The sequence below is a fragment of the Ambystoma mexicanum genome, chromosome 7p (genome assembly GCF_040938575.1).
Source record: "Ambystoma mexicanum isolate Mex_15411 chromosome 7p, UKY_AmexF1_1, whole genome shotgun sequence".
Lineage (NCBI taxonomy): Eukaryota > Metazoa > Chordata > Amphibia > Caudata > Ambystomatidae > Ambystoma > Ambystoma mexicanum.
Genome location: NC_090939.1, coordinates 148,297,607 through 148,322,950, shown reverse-complemented (window position 1 = coordinate 148,322,950; position 25,344 = coordinate 148,297,607). Strand labels below are relative to the sequence as shown.

At 49.3% G+C, this 25,344-nt stretch overlaps 1 protein-coding gene across 19 annotated transcripts in view; it reads left to right on the top strand.

Annotated features, from left to right (window-relative positions):
* POU2F1 (POU class 2 homeobox 1) overlaps positions 1-25,344 on the top strand; it is a 1,344,877-nt gene that overhangs the window by 696,892 nt on the left and 622,641 nt on the right. For 16 of the 19 annotated variants that reach the window (XM_069635947.1, XM_069635943.1, XM_069635944.1 and 13 more), the window contains one exon: positions 17,180-17,299. The exons of the other annotated variants lie outside the window; for them this stretch is intronic. In XM_069635947.1, the coding sequence (XP_069492048.1) occupies positions 17,180-17,299 (120 nt within the window). The remainder of the gene's footprint in view (positions 1-17,179; positions 17,300-25,344) is intronic. 19 annotated transcript variants of the gene reach the window in all.

The window sequence follows — 25,344 nt, the reverse complement described above, 5'->3', positions numbered from 1 at the left end:
TACTTAGATGTCAGTCAGCGAAATCGGTAACAAAAGGGAGAGAAACTCCAACTTTTGTTTTTCTCAAGGTTACCTGTAACCAGTAGTATGGACTCGGGCAAAACAACTGGGGATACCACATCTGAGTCAATGCAATTGGGTGGCTAACGTGCACCCTTAACCACCTTGGAAAGAAGCCAAAGGCGCCGGGAAGGTCCTGTGTGTATTGTGGTAAACGGGGACACTTCATACGTGAATGTCTTGTACGCCCGAACCGATCCTCTCGAAAAGGCCAGGCCCGGACATAATGGGAGAATGTGTACTGGGCTTTCTCTAACAGGAATGTCCCCCTTCTGCCAATGTCACACCCTCAGTACATTTCCTGGTGTTGGGTCCTGAAGCACCAGTCTCTACAGTGCTCTTATAGATTCAGGAGTCACATAGACTGTGAAGTCACTGGCAATACCCACTGAGAAGGAAATCTGCCAATGAGACTGTCCAGGTGGGAGGTGGCTCGCCTCCATATCAAGGCCTGTTACCTGGAAAACGGTTCCCTTGACTATGACCTTTAACCTTTTGTCCATTTTGTTTGAATCATTGTGTTTAAAATGTGTATTAGATGTATTCTAATTATTCTTTATCAACATTCTCAAATATTCCAAATTTATGTAAAATGTACGTGTTTGGAAGGCAACAGTTGGCCTTAGGAGCCAAAAGTGTCACCTGGTAACTGTTGATTTCAAGCTAACCAGCTTATACTATGCTAGAAGCAGGAGCTAAATAACTCCCAGCTCCCCTCACTTTCAAACCCTACTGTTACCCATGTTTATATTGTCCTAGACAACATTCATTGTATTCTAAAGCTGAACATGTTACATTAGTACAATCATTTTTGGGGTGCATACTGAGCCCACAGGGAGTTCACATGAATTATAAGAAAATGAAAGGTCTTCTTGATTGGCCGCCACCCACTGCTAGAAAAAAAACCTTCAGGGATTCTTTGTTTTTTTCACTTTTTACTGGAGGTTTGTGTGTGTTTCCGCTTTAGTCGAGCCGTTAGCTACCCTTACCAAACCCTCCATTCATTATGAATGATATCTACGGGCCCAGTCAGCTTTTTTGGCTCTGAAAACTGCGCTTACCACGGCACCTGTTTTGGCACATCTCGGGTCACAGTAAACCGTTTGTGGTGGAGGCGGATGTCTCTTCAGTAACTCTGGGAGCAGTTTTGTCCCAAATCTGAGAGCATACTGGAGTGACATCCAGTAGTGTATTATTCTCGGAAGCTCAGTCTGCCCCAAAGTGAATTTTACTGTCACTGATCATGAACTTTTAGCTATCAAATTGGCTTTCGAGGAATGGCGCCAATATCTACAGGGCGCTCTCCTTTGTGTATAGCGATCACAAGAACCTCCTTTCCTTACATGCAGCAAAGTGTTGTAATCCACGGCAAGCTAGGTGGCATCTTTTATTTTCCACCTGCAAGGTTACTTTCCTTCCTGGGGAAAGTTGCTGCCCTTTCTAAATATCAAGATATAGATAGTGCAAAATTGGTAGGACCCAACACACAAGGCCCACTACCGGTTGTATGCCTTTGTTCAGCTCCCATACCTTGTTTGGCCACAATCAAAGGTTGGGTGGAAACCACTTCCCTTCAAGAACTGACCACTAGTCTCATCATCCATGGTAGCCTGCCATATGTGATGAATCTTATGTCATCACTTCTTTCCCAGTGGAAGCCTTTCCCCATGTGGCCTGGGGACGGCAGCCAGTATCTGATCCTAACCGGGTGAACCACATGGGGGGAGGTGACCCTCAGAGGGGCGATACATCGGATGAGACATGGTATCCCCCTTTTCCTTTTAGGGATAGCCTTTCCATTGCCCTTGCCTTTCTGGCATATTGCCACAACTCCCTTCAACCACTCATGAATACCTTCCAATGTTCTATAGATAAGTTATCCAGAATGGACTACCATTTCCATGCAGGTGAAAGTACTGCATGAGAAAGTTGAATGGAGTAATGAGGATCAGTAAAGGTGAGAAGCACAAGATGCGCTGTAGTATTTCAGATCGCATAATAGGTGCTAGGATATTTAAAAACCCTAACCAGCTGACAAGTGAGAGACGCTGCCTGGTGAAGCCTTGTCCTTTTGGTGCTGACCGAGGGACTACTGTGCTGCAAGGAAGACCGTGGAGCCAACCGGCTTAAGGGGAAGGCCAAGGAAAGAAGCCACGAGAGGAAGAGAAGGGAAGACCTCTGGCATTCACGGGAACAGGAGAGTAGTATCCACACCGCCAGAGCACGGAGACATTCACAACACGCATGCAGGAGCTGCGAAGGACGTGGGAGCCCACTAATGAAGTTGGTGAGCCCAGGAAATGGGGTTGGGACACTGAAGTGCCACTTCACGTTCACTGCAGGAGAATCGAAGGATGCCACAGAAAGCAAGTGAGTCCTCAGGAGGGAAGCTAGGACACAGGAGCACTTGCCGCCACAGAAACTCTGAAGAGTCCTCCGGAGGGAAGCAGGGGCACTTTGGCAACCTTACGAATGACAAATAAACATAAAAGAAGTGTATAAAGGAGTTGTTATGCCTTTTCTTTTGAACTCGAACATTTGTCCACTTTCAAGTCCAAAGACATTACCCTTTTCACCTTAAGAGTTACTTTAGGAATGTGAGGGCCAGAATAGTATTTCGGACACAGGACATTCTTTCTTTAAACACCTTAACAAGGGACACAGACCCTTCATTTGTTTTGAGGATGGGGAAAACCCCACCTAGAATAGGGACACAGAGGTGTTTTCCAACCCCCTTTTTATTTTGAAAGGTTTTATAGCCAAAACTGAGCTTTGTGTCCGCGTCTCATTCCTAGCGTCTCAAACTTATTTACAAGAATGGTCTCTTATTTCTCTGTGACATGGATAGACTGCAATGAGCGATCAGGTGGTGCCATGATGATCGGATAGCCAATAACTTTGGGCTTACCAAGACTATCGATTTATTACAGCAATGGTTTTGGTGTCCAAACCTCAGAAATGAAGTATCAACTTAAATTTGTACTTGTTCTATTTGTACATGCTCCAAGACCTTGCATACAAAACCCTATGGTTGATTACGTCCTCTCCTGATACCCACTCAACCGTAGAAACGCACTCAGCTTGGACCTCATTGTAGAATTACCCTTAGAACACAGATACTCCACTATATTGGTCGTAGTAGATTCTCCGACCAAAATGGGTCATTTTGTCCTTTCTGAAGGGATACCCACTGCCTCCATATTAACACACCTATTGCTCGCTTCCATTTTGCAACTCCATGAGCTGCCAACTATACTGGTATCTGATAGAGGTTCCCAGTTTACTTCAAAATATTGGAGATATTTTACCACCCTATTAGACATTGAGTTGTGTCTGTCATCTTGTTACCACCCACAATTTGATGGTCAAACGGAGAAGCTTAACTAGACAGTTGAATAGAAGCTTATATATTATTACACACAACACCCCTTGTCCTGTGTCCATTTGCTACCTACAGCCGAGTTTGCGTACTGTAACACCAAACATTCCTCCATTGGCTGCTCACCCGTCTCTGCCAAATATGGTAGACACCCCCACGTATTGCCATTAATCCTACCATCAGAAGCCACCATACCACTGGGCGAAGATACTGCTACTGCCATACGACAGACCAAAGCATCCTGCTTGTTGTCCTGTCTTTCACGTTTTGACCTTTCATCTCCTTGTGCGCCCTGATGCCTGCAGGCTTTGGCACTATATAAATAAAAAATAGTTCATGATCACCCGTCAAAAGCACAGTTGCTTATAAAAAAACATACAGATCGACATTGAACTATGCCACCTGTCTATAAGGTTGGCGGTGTAGGTTCTTATCCACGAAACACTTGCATATTACGGGGCCCCGAAAACATATGGCAGGATGCGTTGGTCCCTATGCTATTGCATGTATTGTTTATCCGGTGGCTGTTGCCTTTACCTTGCCACGAAAGTGGCACATCCCCATTTTTCACGTGTTCGTGATTAAACCGTGAGTGGACGGTACACGCTTGTCCCCCTCCAATTGAAGTACAATCTGATAGGAATTGGGAAATATTTTTCACTCCGGCATGATTCGTTCAAAATGACAATACCTAGTGGATTGCAAGGGTTCCGTGCCCAAAGACCGGTCTTGAAAACCTGCAACTAATGTTCTTGCCCCACGTCTTGATTGCTTCCACAGATTATACCATCACAAACCTTGTCTGGGGAGATCATTGCAAAGAGGTACTCTCAGGAAACCCTCAAGCCATACGGCTTCTGTGTATGGAGACGTTCTTCAGCATGGGTTCTGGCATGAATTCTTATGCTCATGAATATTCCCAGTCAGGCTGGGAATTCTCAGTAAAAGAAAACATAGTTTCAATTTCACTTGCAAATAGTCTTTCTCCTATAAACCAATCACTGATTTCTGGGTCATACTACCCCTAGCCAATGACTGCCCTCTCCCTAAGCACCTCCTCTGGCAGAGATCTTCAGATTTTTACCGCACGTTCAAGTGTTGGGAGTCCTCGTGTTTTGCTCCATAGCTTATCTACGATTTCTTTGCGCTTTTTTTGGCAAAAAGTATGATTTTTGACAAATAGAGCCGGTGTGCTCTTCTGTTCCTTTGACCGGCAAGCAGGGATCCGTTTGTTGGCGTCTCATCGCCCCTCAAGGGCAAGAATCGTTGTTTTCATTGAAGATTCCAGAAGGCCTTTGTGCCTACACCGCACGCCCGACCATGTCGGAGGAGGACGGAGGTTCTCTTTTCAAGCTGTGCTCCAGCTGCAAATTGAGGAATTTGAAATTTGCCTGGGATTCACCAAACGTCAAGGATCGGCACAGGAGTTTGGCAGTCTGGCTCAATGCCAAGTCCTCTACCCATGTGGCAAGCAGGGGCATGCCTCACCCAGGACAGGCCGGTCTGAGGAGCGGACATCTAAGTCCTTGGAGGGGGCTCCATCCGTGGGGGCCCAAGACTAGGCCAAGCACTGCATGTCCATTTCAGTCAGGGTCGCTGCGCAAGTGGGTCCCACGATGAGTAGGGTGGCACGCTCATCATCAGCATCTGCATCCATCACAAGCCATCGCTCCAGCTCCTCCTCGAAGAGGAAGTCGGCTAACCCCGGAAAACTGGGGGAGAAAACTAAGGTTCACAGTAAGGTATCTGACCTACCCTTGAAGGCCCAGGTAGTCCAAGAGAAGTCACCCTCGACAATCGAGCTGGTCACGGATGCCCTCTCGAAGGCGAAAGGGGTAGACCCGGTCCAGGGGGCCCCTGCAACGCCCAGAGTGGTCCTTCCTCCCAGGTGGGAGGCTTCGGCCACGCCAGTGGAGAAAACACTGGCGAAAAGGATGCCAGCCCTGAGCCCAGCCCTGACCCCTCAGGACGCCAAGAAGGGGAGCAGTGGTGGCCTCTACCGTGCTCCAGGACACTATTTCTTCTGCGGTCCTGGAGGACGTGGGGAACAATGACAGCGGAAACGCTGAGAATGACGCCGGCGGAACTGACGACATAGGCACTTGCACCAGCAAGCCTACTCCCCCTCCACCTCCGAGGGACGTGTCACTGGACATCCTGTCAACTCTCCACATGCTGGTGTCGGAGAGCCAGAGGAGAATGTCAATGGCACCCCCGGTGGCGCCGGGCAACCTGACATCGAAGAAGAGGAAACGGCATTCCCCGCCTCCTCGTCAACTGCCTCACATGCCCTCCCCCATAGGTATACGGGGGCCGACGATGGCAGCGTCTCCCCGCCGCCAAGAACTTCTACACCAGACGTAGTGGGTTTGTTCGACTCCATGGTCGCCTGCGCTTCAGTGCTCTTGTAGCTAACGCCGGAAGAGGCCAAGAAGGAGCGTTTCCTTTTTCAGCGCAGAGAGGCAAAGAGGAAGAACATTCTGGCAGTGCCTCTCCTGGATGACATTTGGGATGAGGGCTGGCCTGGTGCTGATGAAGAATCCCACCTAAACCCCAGTGAAAATACAGGCTGAAGAAATACCGGTTGCCGGAGTCTGCTCCCAAGTGTCTGCGTTGACAGCCCTCCACGGACTGTGGTCTCAGCGGCTGGAAATCCATCATCTTCGGCCTCCGTTTCCCCAGACAGCGAGGAGAAGTTGGACGCCATGGGTAGAAAGGTGATCTACTCAGCAGCGACGACGGTCAAGGCAGTGAATGCTCTTGCTATCCTGGCCAGGTACGACAGGGAACTGTGGTACAAGATGGTCCCGCTGCTGGAGTTTCTCCCCGACGACAAACAGGTCGGGCTCTGGAAATTCTCCAGGAGGGCGAGGTGGCATTGGACCATGCCATCACCGTGGCCCTGGACATTGCACACACAGGATTCCGACAGATGGGGAACAGTGTCTGCCTCCGTTTTCGTGGCTGGTTGAAAGCCACCAATTTTTCGACAGGAAGTTCAGACGAGGGTTCTGGACATGCCTTTTCGGCAGACAATCTCTTTGGGAAGGCCGTCAATGAGTCTTTGTAGGCTATCAAGACTGACAGGGAGACGGTCCGGGCCCTAGGCACACTTCCGCAGCATCAGCCTTCCTTTTGTGCCTCAGGAGGCAAATCTGGAAGATGATCGAAGGGTTTCAGCGGGGGATCTACTTCGTACCGCCAACCCTCCTGTTCGACCCAGGAGGCCTATAGGGGCCGTCCAAGGCATTCGGAGATGGCTGTCGTTGTCGCTCCCAAGGCAGCACGCAGGCTCCGAAGCAGGATTGAACCGGCCAGGACGTCTGGCCCCTACCCATGCACCCTGGTGGGAGGCCAGCTGGCGGTCTTCGACAGCGAGTGAGAAAAGATCTCCACTGACCGATGGGTACTGGACGCTCTCGTCCATGGACATACTCTGGAGTTCTAGCAGAAGTGTCTGCGGATACCACCAGTGGCCCGGCAGGAGCAGCACATCCCTCAGCACCTGCAGGAAGTACAGGCCATGCTTGCTAAGAAAAGGGGTGATAGAGCTGGTTCCAAAGCTACTCCTGGGCCTCAGGTGTCTACTCCAGATACTTCTTGATAAAAAAGACGACCGGAGGCTCGAGGCACATTCTCGACCTGCAGCATATAAACAAGTTCAAGTCCCAAAAATTCAAGATGGTCACGTTGCAACACATGCTCAGCCAACTGGAGGAAGTTGACTTCCTGACGCCGCTGGATCTAGAGGACACTTCCATGCCCCCATCCACGAGAAGCATCGGAAGTTCCTGCTCTTCGTCGTGCAAGGCAAGCACTACCAATTCAAGGCCCTCCCCTTCAAACTGAAGTCGGCACCCAGGGTGTTTACCAAGTGCCGGGCATCAGTGGCGGCCCATCTGTTTGCAAGGGATAAATGTGTACCTGTACCGCGACGACTGGCTCATTCGAGCCAAGTCAAGGGAAACCGCTGTTGAACAGAGGGACAGGACCGTCCAATTGCTGACGAATCTGGGTTTCTCAGTGAACTAGCCGAAGTCCTGCTTGATTCCATCGCAGAACGTGCTGCTCCTGGGGTGCAGGCTCAAAACGATCGCCTGCCTAGCGGCCCCCTCTGAGGACAGAATAGCACCATTTTGGGCAAGGTGCAACGGCTGTGTGCACTGAAGATCGCCATGGTATTGTCATGGCCATAGGCCCAACAACGCAGAAACCATGCCATCTGGTGATGGGGGCAAGGGGTAATATATCTCCTTCTTGTCCCTTTGGTACATTTAGACACAGGGGGCCCGGCTGGACTATGTCCTGGTGCCTTTGGCGCCAGGCTCATGAATGAATACAAGCTGAAACGTTTATTTAATGCAGGAGTGCTTTATTTATTTTCACTGGAATTCTCCACTTGCACACTGTTCGGGCGTGTCAATTTACAAACTAGAAGGCATGTGCAGAATCCAAGAGAGGCAGGGGTTGAGACTGAAAAGCATGTGTAGTATCTAGGTGGGGCAGGGTGTGGCAGGCAGGCCAGAACCAATGGGCGTGGCCAAGAACTAGACTATATAAACCCACCTATTCCTCAGACAAGCGATTCGCGTTACTGTGCACCTCCGTGCAACGTGACGCTCTCTGCCGCCGGACCCAGCTAACTTACCTCGAGGGATCCTGCAGCGGCTGCAACCTTACCTGGACTCTGGTTTTCATCAGCCTGGCAGCATCCCATCTTTGCGGATTCTGAATCCAACTCCTCTGCATCCACACTCCTGCTCCCGAAATCGAAGACCTGAAACGAGAAAGAAGATGAGACAAGGTTAGAATAAATCAGGAACGCCAGACCCTGGGTTGCTCCTTGCTCAAAATCATACGCGCACCCATAAAGATTGTTTACCAGCTGCCGGACCTCCGTTGCTCAGCTCCTCCGTATCACTGGCTGCATTTCGTTCATCGCAGCTAAAGCCTGAACCGCTACAACACCTGCAAAGGAAGAGAGAGCAGAGAAAGAGACATTACATGTAAAACGGACTTTAAGTTAAGAACAAACTTTACCAATTAAATTGTGAACGTCGGAAGACAGGCAAATGGAAACAAGGGAAACACTTAACAGCTAGAGAAGTGGATGAGTCGAAGATGGCCTGGACTTCCACAGCATGGGACCAGTGAAGAAACTTGGTCCCCTTCGGCAAGTGCCCCTGCCAGAAGCAGCAGGACGGAGAGCTCATCCTTATCATTCAGCAGGAACCACGCTGCTCATCACTGCAGTTCCCATTTAGGCACAGAGAAGTTTCATCCTTGGGAGGGCTGCGACCGTGCCCCAACGCCTCCAAAGACCAGGTGAGCGTAACGGGTACGTACCATCAAGTCGCTGCTCGGCATGATCTGCCTGATCAGGCTCTGCAGGTTGCAGATGCGGCCCCTTCAGGAATTGCAGGATGCTCGGTTGGTCCAAGTGTCCGGAAGCTTCGCAGAGACGTTTGTGCTCGATGAGTTCTGTCGAGCGATAAGGTGGTGGGGCGTGCGCTCCAGTATCGCCGGGGTGCACGGATTTCCAGAGTCCCCAATACCAAGAGACTGTCACCACAGACGCTTCCCTGGAGGTCTTTGGAGCCCACACTGGATGTCTCCACACCATTTGCCTAAGGCTACCGGAGGAGAGGAATCTCCACATCAATGTCCTGGAAGTGCGAGCAGTGTTCTGGGCCCGTCCAGCTCAAGGGGCAAGGTGGTGAGTTTCTTCACGGACAATACCACCACGATGTTCTACATCAGAGAGGCGCAGGACTTGTGGCACTGGGCCATCGCCCCGGGCATGTTTCTCATTCCTTTTCACCTGGCAGGAGTCCAGAACACCATCGCCGACTCCCTCAGCAGGGAGCTGCGCTCTTGCCACAAGTGTGAGCTTCGGCAGGATCAAGTGGACAGCCTCTTACTCGTGTTGGGCAGACCCCAGATCGATCTGTTTGCGACGGCAACAAACTCCAAGTGCCAGAGATTCGCCAGCAGGCTCCACCAGCTGGGGAGCATGAGGGAAAGTGTTCTCCTTCCCGTGGGAAGGCCTGTTCCTGTATGCGTTCCCGCCGTTGCCTCTCCTGCTGCGAGTCATCAATCAACTAAAACAGTGCCAGTGCAGGATGATCCTCCTCGCCCCGGCGTGGCCGAGGCAAATTTGGTAACAGGAACTTCTCAACCTGTCAACGTCATCTCCTGTCCGTGGTCGCGGATCTGCTCGCCAGAGAAGGAGGCGAAATCCTCCACCATGACCCAGGATTGCTGAACCTTAGAGTTCGGAGGGTATGAGCCACCGGCGGAATTCAGCAGGGAGATCCTTGCCAGGGCCAGAGCGTTGTTGACTCTTAAGTGCTACGGGCTCAAGTGGACACGTTTTGCAACTTGGTGCCGGATGCACAAAATCAACTCACTGAGGGTCACGACCCCTCAAGTCCTTCCATAAACGTCTCCATCAAGTGCATCTGGTGGTTATCTCCCGCTACACCAGGTCTCCTGATCAGTCTTCTCTTTGGTCACACTGTCTATTCAAGGAGTTCCTCAAAGTACTGGTTCTATCGTTCCCGCCAGTGAAGGTGCCTGCCCCGGCATGGGAACTCAAAGTGGTGCCGACAAGGCTCATGGCGGGGGGGGGGCTACCTTCGAGCCTATGCATCAGGCTCCTCTCAAGTTCCTTTCTTGGAAAACAGCTTTTCTCGTGGCCATTACATCTGCCTGAAGGTTAGGTGAGATCCAGGCCCTGTCCTGCAAGCGGCCTTGTCTGACTTTCCAAGAGACGAGAGTGGTGCTGCGGATGCACCCCTCCTTCATGCAAAGGTTCGTCAGAATTCCTCAACTAACCTTTGGTGTGGCCTGTGTTTTTTCTGGCAACTTTGTCGCAAGCTGAAAGGACTTTGCTCTGAAGTTCTATGTGGCACGCACAAAGAGTTTCCGGAAGACGTCTCATCTTTTTGTGAAAGCTTTGTCCAAGGCTTCCATTTCCAGGTGGCTCTCTGGCTGTATCATCTACTGTCACAGGTTGGCAAACTGACCGCTGCCTGGCCATCCGAGAGCCCATTCCACCACATCGATCGCTGCAACAATGGCGTTCCTGTCTGGGTGCCCCTGCTGGACACTGGCTACATGGAAGTCTACGCACACCTTCACAAGATTCTACTGTGTCAACAGGGATTCCAGAGAGGTGTCCAGGGTTGGCTAAGCCGTGCTACGCAACCTGTTTGCTTGAAGGTGAGCCTGGTGAGGAGGTAAGAGTAATTGCTTCTGTTGAGCCTTGCCACCTCCCGTGGTTGTGTAGGTTTGTACTTCTATGTATTCTTTATTCATGAGCATGTGAATCCATGTCAGAGAAGGAACACTTACCTGTAACTGTTGTTCTCCAGCATGGGTCCGGCATGGATTCTCCTCAATGCTGTAAAACCAGACCTCTGTGCCCGTCTGATCTCACGGTTGCTGCCACTTCCTCGCTCTGCATTTGCCTTGCCCTACCTCCCCTCCATTACCTAGTTGGGTGGATTGAATCCTTTCTCTGCTCATATCCACTGTCTGGTGTGATTAATCCAAGATGAGTCCTTGCGGATTCCCCGGTGGTGACCTCCTCCCTTGTGGCTAGGGGACACGACCACTTACTGATCCTGATGCTTGGGGTGGTTTTATGATGGAGGATCACATGGGAGGCGACAACTATCAGGAGATGTTTTGGCTCCATTGGTTGTGACGCGGTATTCCCCCTTGCCCTCCTTTTCCCATGAAGAAGCCCCTCTGACACCCAATTCCTAATGGCCTGTTGTCATTCTAGTCAGGCCTCCACATTTGACCCAAAAACCCACAACGCTCACATACCACCTTCTGTTTCTGATATGCCTTATTATAAACATCCTGAGAAAAACCATTTCAGAAGTAGAAGCCCAATGACATCCATGGACTGCAACTCCCATCATCACTCAGGTACTGAGGCAAGGAGGAGGATGAGGAAGTTTGTGCAGAGTGACAGTTGTCTGTAGTGCAATGTGCAGGCTAGTTGTTTTTCAAAAATGTCAGTGCGCTGGACATTTAAAGATGGTGACCTCACTATAAAGTCGAGCAGTGGAGGTGAAGGCTTGTGAACGTAAGAAGGCAAGGCTACAGTGGCGAAGGAGTGATTGCAGAAGTCGGCCAAGGCAGGAGCGAGGGTGTCAATGGGTCCTTGATGGTTTTGGAAGAACAGCCAAGAACCTGTTTGGACGAGACTGTCATAGATCAGACTTGTCTAGAAACCTCTTCGGGAGAACAGAGGAAAGGAAGAGAAAGAGGGAGGAGAGGTAGCTACACCGCAAGGGGGCAATAGTGTCATGATGCCCGCTCCCGGGGAGCCGGTTCAAGCCCTGCGTCCCCGAAAGTGGACATCCAGTCCCCAAGGAAGGACCCAGCAACCCCATATAGGGGCCCTTTGGACAGTGTCCTGGTGCCTATGGCGCCAGGCTCATAAAAGACATCAGTCCTGGCGCCATAGGCTCCAGGCTCATTATGGAAGTGCTTGGGTGCACTTACCTGATGCAGACCATGCTGCAGGATCCCGGCCTCCTTGAGGCCTGAAAGGGACTACTTTACCTGTGGGACTAATTTACCATCCGGGCGTGGTCGGGGAAGGATACATACCTGGAACTTCTTCCAAGGCTATTTAAACCCCACCCGAACAGCCACACGTGCTTCGCGTTGTTCTGCATCTAGCAGCTGGATGCTCACCGTGTCTGCTCCTGCATCCTGACTTCTGCCACGCCTGCCAGCATCCTGGATCACCTGCAAAGGAAGAGAAGAAGAGAACAGAAGAAGGAAAAGTCCTTACCTGCTAAATCCGCATCCCAGAGACATCTCGCCGACAATCCTGAAAAGGAAGACTTTTATTTAAAAGCTCATTGCGTCGATCGCTGCAGCGCCGCATTCCACTCACCTTTACAGGGCGCATCCATGTTCAGCAGCGATCATCCGGATTCGCAGTCACGCCCCATCGCCTAGGGAGAAAAAGACCAGAACAAAAGGTGAGAGAGAGAAGGGAATAAGGAAAGCTAATTCTCCATGTTAAGACTTACCTGTTGATTCATTCCCTCTTCATTTCGGGTCCGCGCTTCATCCTGGCATTTCCGGACCCCGGCCCCTAAGGGGAAAAAGAGACATCGGCGTTAATGAGCGAATGAAAAGACATTACCAAAAAAACGCTCATTAAAGACCTGATTTCGACAAGGATTTCACCTCTCATCTCGGGTCGGTGCCTGTTCCCCCGGCATTCCGTACACCGGCCCCTATGGGGAAAAAGACACTAGCATTAGTACATTAATGCATGGACACAAGGGGAACCTCTTATCAAAAAACTTACCTGGAAGCCAAGCAAGTCTGGTTCTCACCAATCCGAAAATCCAGTGAAGTAACTGGATACCAACAAGCTCCTGCATCAGAAGCAGGTTGGAGAGCTCGTCCTTCCAGACCCTAAGAAGGATACTTCTGCGAGCCAGACAAGCCAGATTTGGGGACCCGGTCCAGTCCGTCTTCCGAACCCTGCGCATCACCTTTGAAGAAGTCACAGCATCGCGAACCAGGCCAGCGCCTCCGTGGGAGTCAGGTGAGCGTTACAAATAGGTGGAGGATGTGGAGTGGACGAGAGGGTCGACAGGATGTCCTGGGTTTTAGAGTTGAAATGAGAGGCCAGGGCCGCGCATAGGGCCTTGGAGGGGACAGGCGAAGTAGAGACTGCAGCAAGATTGGCCAGCTCCTTGCAGATTTTAAAGAGTTCCTCCGAGTTGTTAGATGCTGCAGACACTCATGCTTGGATGTGGGATCTCTTCTTAGTGCAGACAGAGAGCCGGTATTGCCTTTGGAGCAGGTGGCGGGCCAGTTTGTGAGAGGATGCACACGATGCCAGCCATTCTCAGCCACCCTACACTTGCGTTTAAGGGTGACGAGGTCAGAGTCATACTAGGTTGCACTTCGCTTTGGGCTTCAAGCGGATCCTCATGACAAGGGGCAAGAACAGAAGGCGTGGTGAGAGGGTTAGAGAGGGGGAGGTCTGAGGAGATCAGAACATCCAGAGTGTGGCCTGCAGAGTGAGTCAGACCCGAGGGAAGAATAGAAAGAGCGAGAGTCACAAAGGTCGCAAAAGAGTCCAGAGGAGGGACTGGAAGCATCCAGGTGGATGTTGAAGTCTGCAAAGAGGAGTTGTTGAGTGGTCGAGGCCTGGAGGGAGGAGGAGAGGTCTGCCCACTCAGAGAAAGGTTGTTTTCTGACCAGGTAGCCGATAGATAGTAGCCACGGTGAGAGTGGCCAGGAGAGATCGCCTACAGGCAAGGCAATCGAAAGAGGAGTAGGCCTTCATAGGAATGACAGAGGCAGGCATCAACTCCAAGACTACATCCCCACCGGAACGGTTGGATCTGGGCTCGGTAGGATCTTGTAGCCATCAGGGAGGAGAGTGTCAAAGCTTGTGACAGAGCTGGCCATGAACCATGTCTTGGTGAGACCGAGGACATCAAGGTCGAGTTCTTCCCGGAGGTGGCAAATGTCAGAGCTTGTGTTTGACGGCTGAGCAAGAGTTTAGAGTGGCAATGTGGAGAAGGTTGCCAACCTTAAGACTTCTGTGGTGGGGTACAGATAAGAGGTATGCCCTTCTGAGATGTAGAAGGAGCCTGAGGGAGGGCAGAAGAGGAAGGTGGAGATGGATAAGGTAGCCAAGGAAGAGGCAGATGGGGAAGGCAAGGAAGCCGAAGAAGGGGGTCAGCGGGAGAAGAAAGGAAATTGATAGACGTTTCCACGCCTCATCAAAGAAGAGAAAGGTTGGCCTGAGGGCCTTGGAACTTGGACCAAGAAGGTGCCATTCAGGTAGACCTTAATGATGACCTCAGAGGAGTCGAAGGGGCCCAGGGGGGCCTCCCACTGGGGGCCACTGTTAATGGGAGAAGAGGAGAACATAGATAGCACAGAGAACATATGAGGAGTCAATAGGTCTGGTGAAGGAACGGCAAAGAGGATGTCTGTGAGGGTCTGTCTGGAGGAAGCACTGGTATAGGTATCAGTGATAGGGAGGTCTGGGTTGGAGAACAGGATATCCTTTTTGAACTTCTTCCTACCAGAGAAGAGCAGGATAGTCCATAGAGAAGCAGTTGGAAAAGATGGGAGAAACAGATTGCACCATGGAGGGAGGTGTAGGAAAGAGGAGAGAGGAAGAGGGGTGGAAGTGAAGCGAGGGAAAGAACGGTAGGGGGGGAGGCACTTGGGGAGGACACAAGGAGAGGTGTAAGCAGACGAGACGGACAGCAGCAAGACAGTGAAAAATTACAGCTAAGAGTTTGGAAGGGAGAGCACAGTAGAAAAAGGGAGAGCAAAAAACAATCTGGTTACCAGGGCATCAAGACATGGAGCAGTCACTAAAAGATAACCTAGAAGAGGGTGAAGCACAGCAGAAAATACAACAATATACAGCAGAACAGAGCAGTCGACAAATGAAAAACCTAGAGGAAGGAAGAATACAACAGAACAAAGAGCAAAAACAATGCACAACAGAGCAGTCGACGGGGAAAAGAAACATAGAAGAGGGAAGAGCATAGCAGAGCACAGGCAAAAACACCAAGGGACAGGGAAGCAGCTGGGAAGAGGGAAGGGGTAGGGGGAAGGCAAGGGTAAGACCTGCAAGGGGGCAAGGACACTGAGGGGGCATGTGGAAGCAGGTGGCTGGGGAAGGGAGGGCGCGAGTAGCACCACAACATTAGGGACGCACACTGCGAACTAAGCCAAGGATGGAAAGGGTGAGGAACCACGCAATCGGAGATCGCGAGGGACCACGTGGGCTAAGGACGCGCAGGCGAGAGCATGGTCGAGGATGGAAGGGCGCTAAGATGCATGCAATCAGCTGTTGCGAGGGACCACGCAGTTGGGCACGCCCAGCTGCGAACAGAGCCAAATGGAAAGTGCGAGAAACCACATGATCAGGGATTGTGAGGGACCACGCTGGCTCAGGATGCGCAGGCACGGGCGTGGTCGAAGTTGGAGAGGGTGCTTAGGCACATGCGGTTGCGGGAGTTGCAGGGAACACTCAAGTCGGGGGAGCAGGCACGCAGGGAAGGAAAGGCGCGGGGTACACGCAATGGAAGATTGCGAGGGACCATACAGGTAAGGGAGACGCAGCGATGCGCAGAGTAGTAGCGTGGGCGCGTGAGAAACAGGCAGGGATAGAGAGGAACGGGATAGAGGGGCACAGATGGGCACGCGATCGAGGAATGCGGGGGGGGGCCAAGAAGGGAGAGGGCGAAAGGGGAGGCAAGAGGGAAGTGCAAGAGGGGAGCTCTGTTGCACCTCGGCAGGGGGCAGAGGTGCAGGTTGCATGGGAGAGGAGGGGCAACGTCAGAGAAGAGTCAGTCGGAAGGGCTAAGAAGCGCAGAGCGAGCAAACTCCCAACTTCTTACCTGGCAGCCACAGACAGGAGGGTGAATCGTCCGCACTCACTTGTCTGTGCTGCAGGCACCTTCGTTGCCAAACACCTGCATCGTTGAACACTGTGGCCTTGTCCTGCGACGGCTTTGCCACGGAAGATCCGAACCTCTGATTTTATAGGCTCGGTAGCGTGGACGTAACAAACGTGTTACATGGAAATTGCACAGCGTCTCCTGCGAACCTGCGTCGTTCAACACTGCTGCCTTGTCCTGCGAGGGCTTTAGCCATTATCTCATCGGAGAGACTGTGATGCAAGCTTCGTTGCTAGCCTCTATTTTAAATATGCATTGCAGACAGTGTGGCACACTTAGTACACAGTAGTAACACCTTTTTAGTCGACCTTCCAGTTATTTTACAAATACTTCAAACCTTTTTTGGTAAGGACTGTTCCACAAACTGTTCTGTCTAGATTAGACTGTTATAGAATAACATTGACAAGTGAACATGTTAACTTTTAGATTAGATCATCTACCTTTATTTACCTTTTAGTTTGTTACCTAGATATGCAACAAGGTTTGGAGAAATAAGGTTAAGCATTGTTTGGTATGACAGGAAAGGTAGTCCAACATTATTTCACTGACTAGTGAAGGATGCCTACAAGGTCGGAGAGGCCTGCAAAAGTTGGTGTTTATATCCAGGCCAAAGTTGGGAAAAATCCCAGAAGGTCTGGGAAAATATTGTCTTTGCCAACTGTTATAACATAGATGAGCTTGTTTTTCTGCTGGACGGAGGGCATGCCATTTTCTACATCACCAGGTGTAGTTCACCCCTCATTCCTTACTGTTGTAAATTGTGATGTATCGCTAGGTTATCTCAAAGAGATGTGGTCCTAACTTGAAACATCCTGTCTGATTTAAGTGATTGATTCTTGTGCACTTCATGGCCATAGCTTTTAATCAGGCTGTGGGTATTCTGATAGTAGAGTGATGCTAAATCTGCGATTTTTGCTCGGAATGGCACCATGAGAGAGCCTTTCTCCTTGAGGGTATATTTTTGCCATCTTCAGTTTAGTCATTGTTTCAGTTTAAATTGTCGAAAGATGTCTTTATACAGTACCAGTCAGCGTTTGAATCCAGGTTCATTCAGAGATTTTTTTTATTGAGTACATTTGATGATGGAACCTTTGTTTTTTTGCATTATCCTAAGATTTTAGATGGCATTTACCTTTGCAATTCTTTATGCTCATGTTAGTACAGAAAGTTTTCAGGGATTTTGTAATACAACTAGATTTGCTATAAACCATGTTTTTATTGTGTTGAAAGTAAAGAACATCTGCATTTTGTTTCCTAGTTTAAATTAAAAGAAGAACCTGGGAGCCCCCAGCAGCCAAGTCAGCCTTCCCAACAGCTTTCAGTGCAGGCGGCCATTCCCCAGACCCAGATCATGCTGGCCGGCGGACAGATTACCGGGGTAAGCTCCCCCGTAGTATTGCACTAATCCTACTTACAGCAGTTTTGCTGTGGCGATTTGTATATTACTGCTGTTTACCACAGCCAAGTTCTCTGTACAAGTCCATGAGAGTTCTCTCAAGGCACCATTTCACAAGTCTTTAATGTTGACTTTAATTGGAAAGTTTGTTTTCATTAATCCAGTTAAAACCTTGTTGGGTGAAGGTGATAGTGTATGGGTTGTGGCCGGATTCCTTGTATTTATGTAACTAGCACTAATGTGGTAGTTTACACACACACACCTCTTGTGCTATAATGGTGTAAAGTGCAGTGGCTGTTCAAGGAATGTCTGAGTGGTGGTTAACGATGCATGCAGGCTGCTGCATATAGAGGATTTGTGCGGCTTTAATGCACAATGTGCATGATCTACATCGTGAATAGGTGAAGGATGTTTCAAGAAAGGTTTTCATTAGATGCCTGAAAGGTAGTAGTTAGGTTCTTTGTCAAGGAAATGCCTTTTTATTCCAGAAATGTCATGTGCTTTTGAGGGTAGCAGTTTGTTGCTTTTTCTGCTCCGTTTCAACCGTGGAGCATCTGAAAATGTTTTGATTAGATATATAAACTAGAGACGCATATTGTAAGTGGTTAGAGTGAAATTTGAACACCATTTTCCTGAAGCAAGTACACAAGTGAAGGTTTCAGATCATCCATTTGATGTGCTGCTGTTTAGCTCTGACAAATGAGCTCCCTACCCAATGCAAGATGGTCCCAATAGTTTAAACAGTGCTCTGCCATCTGGAAACCGGCATTCTTACAAGGCTCTTATGCCAAAAATGCTTGCAAATCAAAATCTCAATTCAGGGTGCGTTCAAAGCTTCTGACCAAGATAACAAGGAACTGGGGCTACATGTCTTCCTGGTGGGGATGCCGTTCCTCCATAAATTCCAGTAATCTGTTTGCAAGTCATCTTTGTAGGAGGGAAACATTGCACATGTTTATTTCTGGATGCTGGTAGTTCTGAATTTTTTCTGCCTTATAACATGTTTTAAGCAATCTACGGATCAGCTGTTGAAAGTAAAATGTATCTGCGACATTGAGCCATTGAAACATAAACCGGAAAGGTTTCATGGCCATGCTCTCCTCTACTATTTCATGTTAGTCAATAAGACACTTAGTTTAAGACCCATCCTGAACCACTTCAGGCGTAATCATGTTCATGCTGTATCCTCAATGCTGTACTCCAAGCAGAACAGAACTACACATGTTGAGGAAACATTTAGAACGGCTACTTTCATATTTTCACCATCAGAGTCTTAATGTCCTCATTCTGTTGCAGTGCTTACAGTACAAGAGAATTTTTGGAGCTCAGCCCCTTCACTGGGGAAAATACTCTGGAAGTATCTACTCAAGTGAAAGCCTGGGCTGCAAGGGGTGACTGATGTTTGTCTATCCAGGGGATAGGGATGATGTGCGTCCCATCCCCTTTTCTCCATACTGTATGACATCTGACGGAAGCGGATCCTTTTGCGCTGCAAACAATGCACTTCCCTTTTAAATTATTTGGGCGTGTGTGACAGTGCATGCTAACCCCGCCCTCTGGTGCTACACCTCAGTCCCATTTTTCTGAACGCCTAAACAGTGTCAGCATAATTTATTTTGCTGAGCACATCACCAGAACCCCTCAAATACGTTCATTTTTTAAATGTTTTCATTACTCCAACCCCCAGCCATGTCGTTCGTCTGGCTTCAGTAGGTGTGAATCCTGCAAGAGTCCTTTTGTGGCCTCTGACCCTCACACCCTCTGGAGTGTTTGCTGGGCCGAGCACTGGTGGCACTCGTGCACGGCCTGCAACGCCATAACACTAAGGTCCCTTAAGAAAAGGATCTCACTGTGGAGGGAAATCTTTTTCCAAGTCAACTTAAGAACACCTGCAAGAGATTTGCACAATGGATAGCGAGAACTGATCAGGTGCAGCACTTTTTTGTAACATACCCCGAAGGGGGTAGGGGGGAAACTTAGCCTGTGAGGGGTTGTATTGACCCTAACGACGACGCCAGACCCATGGCACAAAAGGCTGCTGGTGCGTGCACCAAGGGGTCCCTTGATTCAATCTGGTCTGGTACTGAGGGGCAGTAAATCTTTTACCTGACATTGTTCAGAAGGTCCTTCAGATCCTTTCACAGGGCCTTGGCCTGCGTGTGCACCTTTATGAAGAAGCACTACTACTAAGGGCCACAAGCCACCTGGACCTAGCTCAGAGGTCCCAAAGAGAACCGGAAACTGGCCCAATGGCACATCTAGACCACCTCTTCAGGCCTCTGCTCCAGACACATTTTCCACATACACTCCCACTTTACCTCACCAACATGAGTGCCACAAAAAGGCAGCGGGACGAGAAGGGTCAGCTGCGCGAGCAACCGCCTTTCACAAAACGCCTTCTTCAGTAGACTCCTCACCTTCTGAAAGAACCACAGAGCCTTCTTCAAGAACCCACACTCCTCATGCAGTGGGAGATTATTATCGAATCAGGAATCCGCGGTAATGGTGGCGTGGCCTACAGGAGATGTTCCCTGGTTCACATCATACCCATCAACCTCCAGTACAGTGCGAGATTTGAACCCACTAAATGTCTTTGACCTGAAGTCAAATCTGGATTGGCTCTGTTTAAATAACTTATTGTTTGGCTCATATAGAATGACTAAGAACTTTGCCGTTTGTGTGCTAGTCTTCTCTTTGGTTAACTCATCTGAGTCTTGCTTGTGGTCCGGGCCATCTTCTGTGCGCAATGTGTTTTCACTTTCCATTTTGCCAGGAGGAGTAGCACGTCACTTAAAAGCCCAGCAGGGTAGCAGAGTCCTTGCGGTAAGAGCGGGGGAGCGTGAGTCCTCCCCTTTGCTCGTGGACCCGGGGAGTGGTTGACATTCTGTGTAGGAGCTTTGGTCTTGCAACAATTCCTCCAAAGATGGAGCGCGGAATTGAGGGAAGTAACCTCTTCCCTTCTCTGCATCTTTTCATTGAATGTAAAGTGACTGCTGTTTTGACTGCTTGTGTTATATTGCCACTGGAATAGTGTTACTCTTGCAAATGGCCACGAATTTCATCAAGGCTCGCGGGTGTGGGAGGGTGGTCAGGAGTCGGACTCTTGCAGCTCCTTTAGCTGCCTGGTGTGACCCGCACTCTGGCCAGGCTTGTCTTCGTTCGGCTTCACGTCACACTGCCCAATGACCGCCTAATGAGCGCAAGTCTCTGAGAAAGGCTGAATATCTGCTAATGGCACGCACACCTGTTCGGTTTTATGTTCTGGTCTGCATTGCTTAAAATTATTTACAGCGTTTGTAGCGCTGTGGAGTAGTGGGTATTTGGAGTCTGGCCAGTACTACTGTTCAGCGCCCATCGCCTCTTTGTTTTTTTTGTTGCCAAATTTGAATCCTGAATTAATCACGGCCCACAGCATTACTGGATTGGCAATTGGACAGCCCGAAGCCCCTGTAACGGACTCATTCATCAAGGGGGCTGCATGTATTGCTCTCTCCCGTGGAGAACATTTCCTATTTGGGCACGTTTGTTTTGATAACCCTAGTAACGTGGGGGCTGCGAGTGTTCACTCCCCCGCCGCCCCCAGTTATTAGGAACAATTCCTCTTGATTGCTTGGTGGGCCTTAAAACTTTGACTTTGGATTTGGTCACATTGCTTTCCTTTCCTTTGTAGCGCTTTTTAGTGCCTCTGTGCTCGTGCCACTGTTATACATGACATATTGCTGCTCAAACTCTGCACCTGCCCTTAGACTCTGCACCTCGCGGACCCCTTTTTATTCAATATCCATTTGCATCTGCATTTTATTCTTAGACGACATTTTTTCTTTTCTCTGTAATACTGATATTTATTACTTTCTATTTAAACGTGGACCAAATGGGTTTAATGATCTTTTACGTACTCTAGTAGGTTTTCTTCCAAATCTTGAAAGTTTTTGTGAATTTTTCCTTTCATTTTTAACCTCCCATTGTCTTTTATCTATGGATTTGTCCTCTTACTGTTCTTCTGTTTACATGCTATACCATTCAGCGGCATCAACGTAATTCTTTTCGCAGGTGCCTTCGAGGGCTAAACTGGTATCCAGGATTAAGAATGGTAAAAAGGAAACTACGTGAAGAGGGCCCTATGGCTTGCAGTGCCACAGAACCCAAACAAATAAGAGCCCCTAAGGTCATCAGTAAATCAGTGCCCAGGAATTCTCCCCCCCCCCCCCCCCCCCAAGTCCAGGCGAAACGCGAGTCAACTCTCATTAGCTACTTAATTAAAGACCATGGCGGGGACACTGGCGGATAGGATCCAAGTTACCGAAAAGGCAATCTGGGAAGCTACCTGTTCAATTGGGGGCCATGAATCTAATTGGGGTTGGGGGGTGGGGAGAGGAGCCTTTAGCATTTGCAGAGACACTGATCATTGATGAACAAGGCCACTCACAGGATACATTCCAATCTGGTGGGTCCAAGTATAGACCCCAAATCAGTTTTGATGGCTAGAATCCCTACCAGGAAAACTATTGCGGGCGACTGTATTGTTTCATTTCCCAATCCTACTTTAGCCAGACATATGGTGACGTCAACTTGACAAGGGGCCTGAGGGCTAATGGTTGACGATTGGACAGTAGACTGGTTGGCCTGGATTACTTTTATCCCCAAAGAAGGATGGGGGCAGCCCTATTGGTAGGTGGTAGGGAAATCTATTTACAAGGGGATTCAGTCTGGAAAGGTGTCGTCGACCCTGCCGCTCCTAGTGCGTCCTGGGCGTTTGCCTGTGCAACCGTGAGGTGAAATGGTTGCGATCATCCGGGGCGGGTAGAATCCAACTGGTGCATTGCGGCACAGAATAGATTTGAGCCATTTTCCTCATTTGATGAGCAGGATTGACAGGAGGGAGACCAGTGCTGACCCATATGGAGGCCTCGGTGAGTCCATTGAGAAGGAGTTTTGAACGAAGTGGAGCGGACATAGAAATCAAGATTGTCTCTTGGAATATTGCGGGCTCCATGGGCAAACTCCAGTTAGATGAGAAAGTAGATTTTTTTTTAAACGCCACATCATCCTGGTGCAGGAAACTTAGGATGTGGAGTTGCCCCGCTTGCATGGGTATTCCTCTCATGGCATCCCTGCCAAAAAGAACAGGAGAGGGTGGAGTTCTGGTGGTTTGGCTGTAATCGTCAAGGCCTCACTAACATGTAGGGTGGAGGCGATTGAGACCAAGTTGGAATTTTTTGCAACTCCTAAGATTCATAACCACTGGCACTGATGGGCTTAACATCCTACATTTTTATAACACCCCGAATAAGGCAGAGGGGAACACATGGTTGAAACTGAAGGGTTTTGTTGACAAGTATACAGCAGACTTTGAGAATACCCAGAACAGAGTAATCTATCGGTGGGGGGAATTTAATGTACAAATGGGCTGTGGTCTGTCAAAAGATCTCTACGAACCGTTTGAGGAAGGATTATTAAAGGTTTTGGAGCCTCAATTGGAGGACAGTAGGGTCTGTACGAGGGGCCTCCAAATGAGCACCTGGCTTATTGAATGGGGCCTGCAATCAGTTAATGGGCATATTAGCCGGGATATTCCGGGCAAATGTACATTTAACAATCACCTGGGTTCATCTACAATTGATTATGTTTGTCTGACGCTGGACCTCTGGAAACTCATTCTGAGTTTTGAAGCTTCAAGAGTGGGAAACAGCGACCATTATCCGCTGGTCCTGACTCTAAAAGGTCTGGTGGAGGGGGTGGTGCTCGTGCCTAGCCCACTTTGTCAAGTGGACAGCGATGCAACATCGCTTAGGAGAATCAATTGGTGGGAAAATTCAAGGCTCTGGCTTGCACCTGAAAACATTAGCCACCCAACAAAGTGCAGTAACAGGAATAATGGACAACTCCACTAGTCCCAGGGATGTGTTGTGGGTTTATTTGTGGCTATTCTGGGGGCACTGTCAGTGGCTTTTTTGGTGGTCTCCAGACATTCATGGAGTGATGGAAAGCGAGGCTGGTTTAATCATGCCTGTAGGTTGGCAAAAACGGCCCTTCTAGATGCTCTAAAATGTTCTGCAATGGATAAACGCACCATTGTTCAATCGCGTGCAGACTATCGCAGGACAATTGAGACAAGAAAACGGGAGCTGGAAGCTACGGCATGGGAAGAATTTTTAGAGGCCAATGGGCTGAACGATGCAAAGGACTTCTGGGAATTTGTAACATCTGGTTCCACAAGTAAGGGGATGCAAGGTATACATCGTTCTCACGTGGGGTTGCGGATTGAGTGTCCTATTTTGGGTCCTTGTATGATGATGGTTGCAAGACCCCTGCAAGAAAGGACAAGTCATTTGGAGGTATATTATTATGCTTTGACCTGGAGGAGGTGGCTAAAGCAATAGGGACCCCCTATCAAGAAACCGAGCACCAGGCCTGGATGCCATACCGGCAGATCTCTTCATGAGTCAGGTTGACCTTGGCCTTTAATGCTTGTCTAAGCGCAGGGCATTATCCACCATCTTGGAAGACGGCTAACATTTTTCCAATGTTTAAAAAGGGAGATATAACCAAACCATCCTCGTACCCTCCTATCTTTCTTTTGGACACCGCCTTTAAGGTTTTTGGCCAGGTGCTGTTGGGTCGCTTGGAGAGCTGGCTCTTTGAGGCCAAGATTTTAACTGATATTCAGTTTGGCTTCCGCCCTGGTCTGGGCACAATGGAACAGGTCTTGAATTTGTATCTTTTAGTGTCAAATTCTGTCTTCTGTAAGCGGGGGGCAGTTTACCTCGCATTCATGGACTTAAGCATGGCTTTTGATAAGGTTGATTGCACCAAGTTATGGACCGTGCTTTAGTCCAGGGGCTTCCCAGGGGGACATCCTGAGAGTGCTGCAGGAGATTCACTGAAGCCAATGTACGTTTTGGACCGGGGTGCGGGGGAGGTGGTACTGAGTGGTTTCATTTCATGTTCGGCGTCCGTCAGTGGTGCGTTTTAGCCCCCATACTCTTTACCTTGCATATTAAAGGCCTGCTGCAGGCTTTGTTGAACACTGGGGTGGACTGCCTGAGAGTGGGGGGTAGGTCATTCCCGGTTTTAGCGTATGCAGAAAACACTGAACTTATGGCCAGAACTCCCAGGGCCTTGCAGGCTTTGGTTGATGCCGATGCTGCTTTTATGACCAGCCTAGACCTCAAGATCAATACCACTAAATCAGCAGTGATGAGCTGTAGTGAAGGTAGAAAGCTTTCAGAGAACCTGACCGGTACGGCGCATGTAAAAAAAAAATCTTTGAAAATGTGGCAATACATGGGGTGGGGGGGGCTGTCCCGTTTTTCTGCTAAATGTAAGGACCAACACTTGGAATCAGCTCTTAAGGTCTATACTATGCAAGTAAAGGCAGCCACACTATATGGAGCAGCATTATGGGGGTACTGTAAACCCGGGGACATGCAGGCCAGGGAAAACTGTTCTTTCAAAAAGCTTCTGGGACTCCCAGGCTCTGCCTCTGTTTACAGAGAAATTGGGGATGGCCTTCTGGGAGGATGATATGGCAGTAGCCCCAAGCACTTTATGGCTCAGAATATGGGGGGAATAAAAATGCCACACTGTGTCACTTCATTATCAAAGCCACATTCAATAAGGACCTGTGGCCCAATATACCGTGACTGAGTTCTGTGAAGGAGCTACTGTGTAAGGCGAATGTGCCGGTTGAGCTACCTCCCACCGCGATGTTACTGCAGCATGAAGTCAGTTCATTTAAGTAAGCAGTAACTAGGGAAAGTGTGGCTAAACGCATGAATGTAGCACAGGTGTCGCATGGGGATAGCGCTCACTTGCTCATATGTGGGACACCAACCTTACAGCCGTACCTTGTGTGGGTGAGGGATAAACACCATAGCTGGCTCATCACAAGGGCATGTTTCGACTGTTTAAGGTTGAGATGCAATGCAGTGAAATGGGCCAGTTAACCTGATGACCCAAGCTGCCCCTGCCTGTGGTGCCACGAATGAAAACCTGACCCATTTTATTCTGTTGTGTCCGGTCTATGC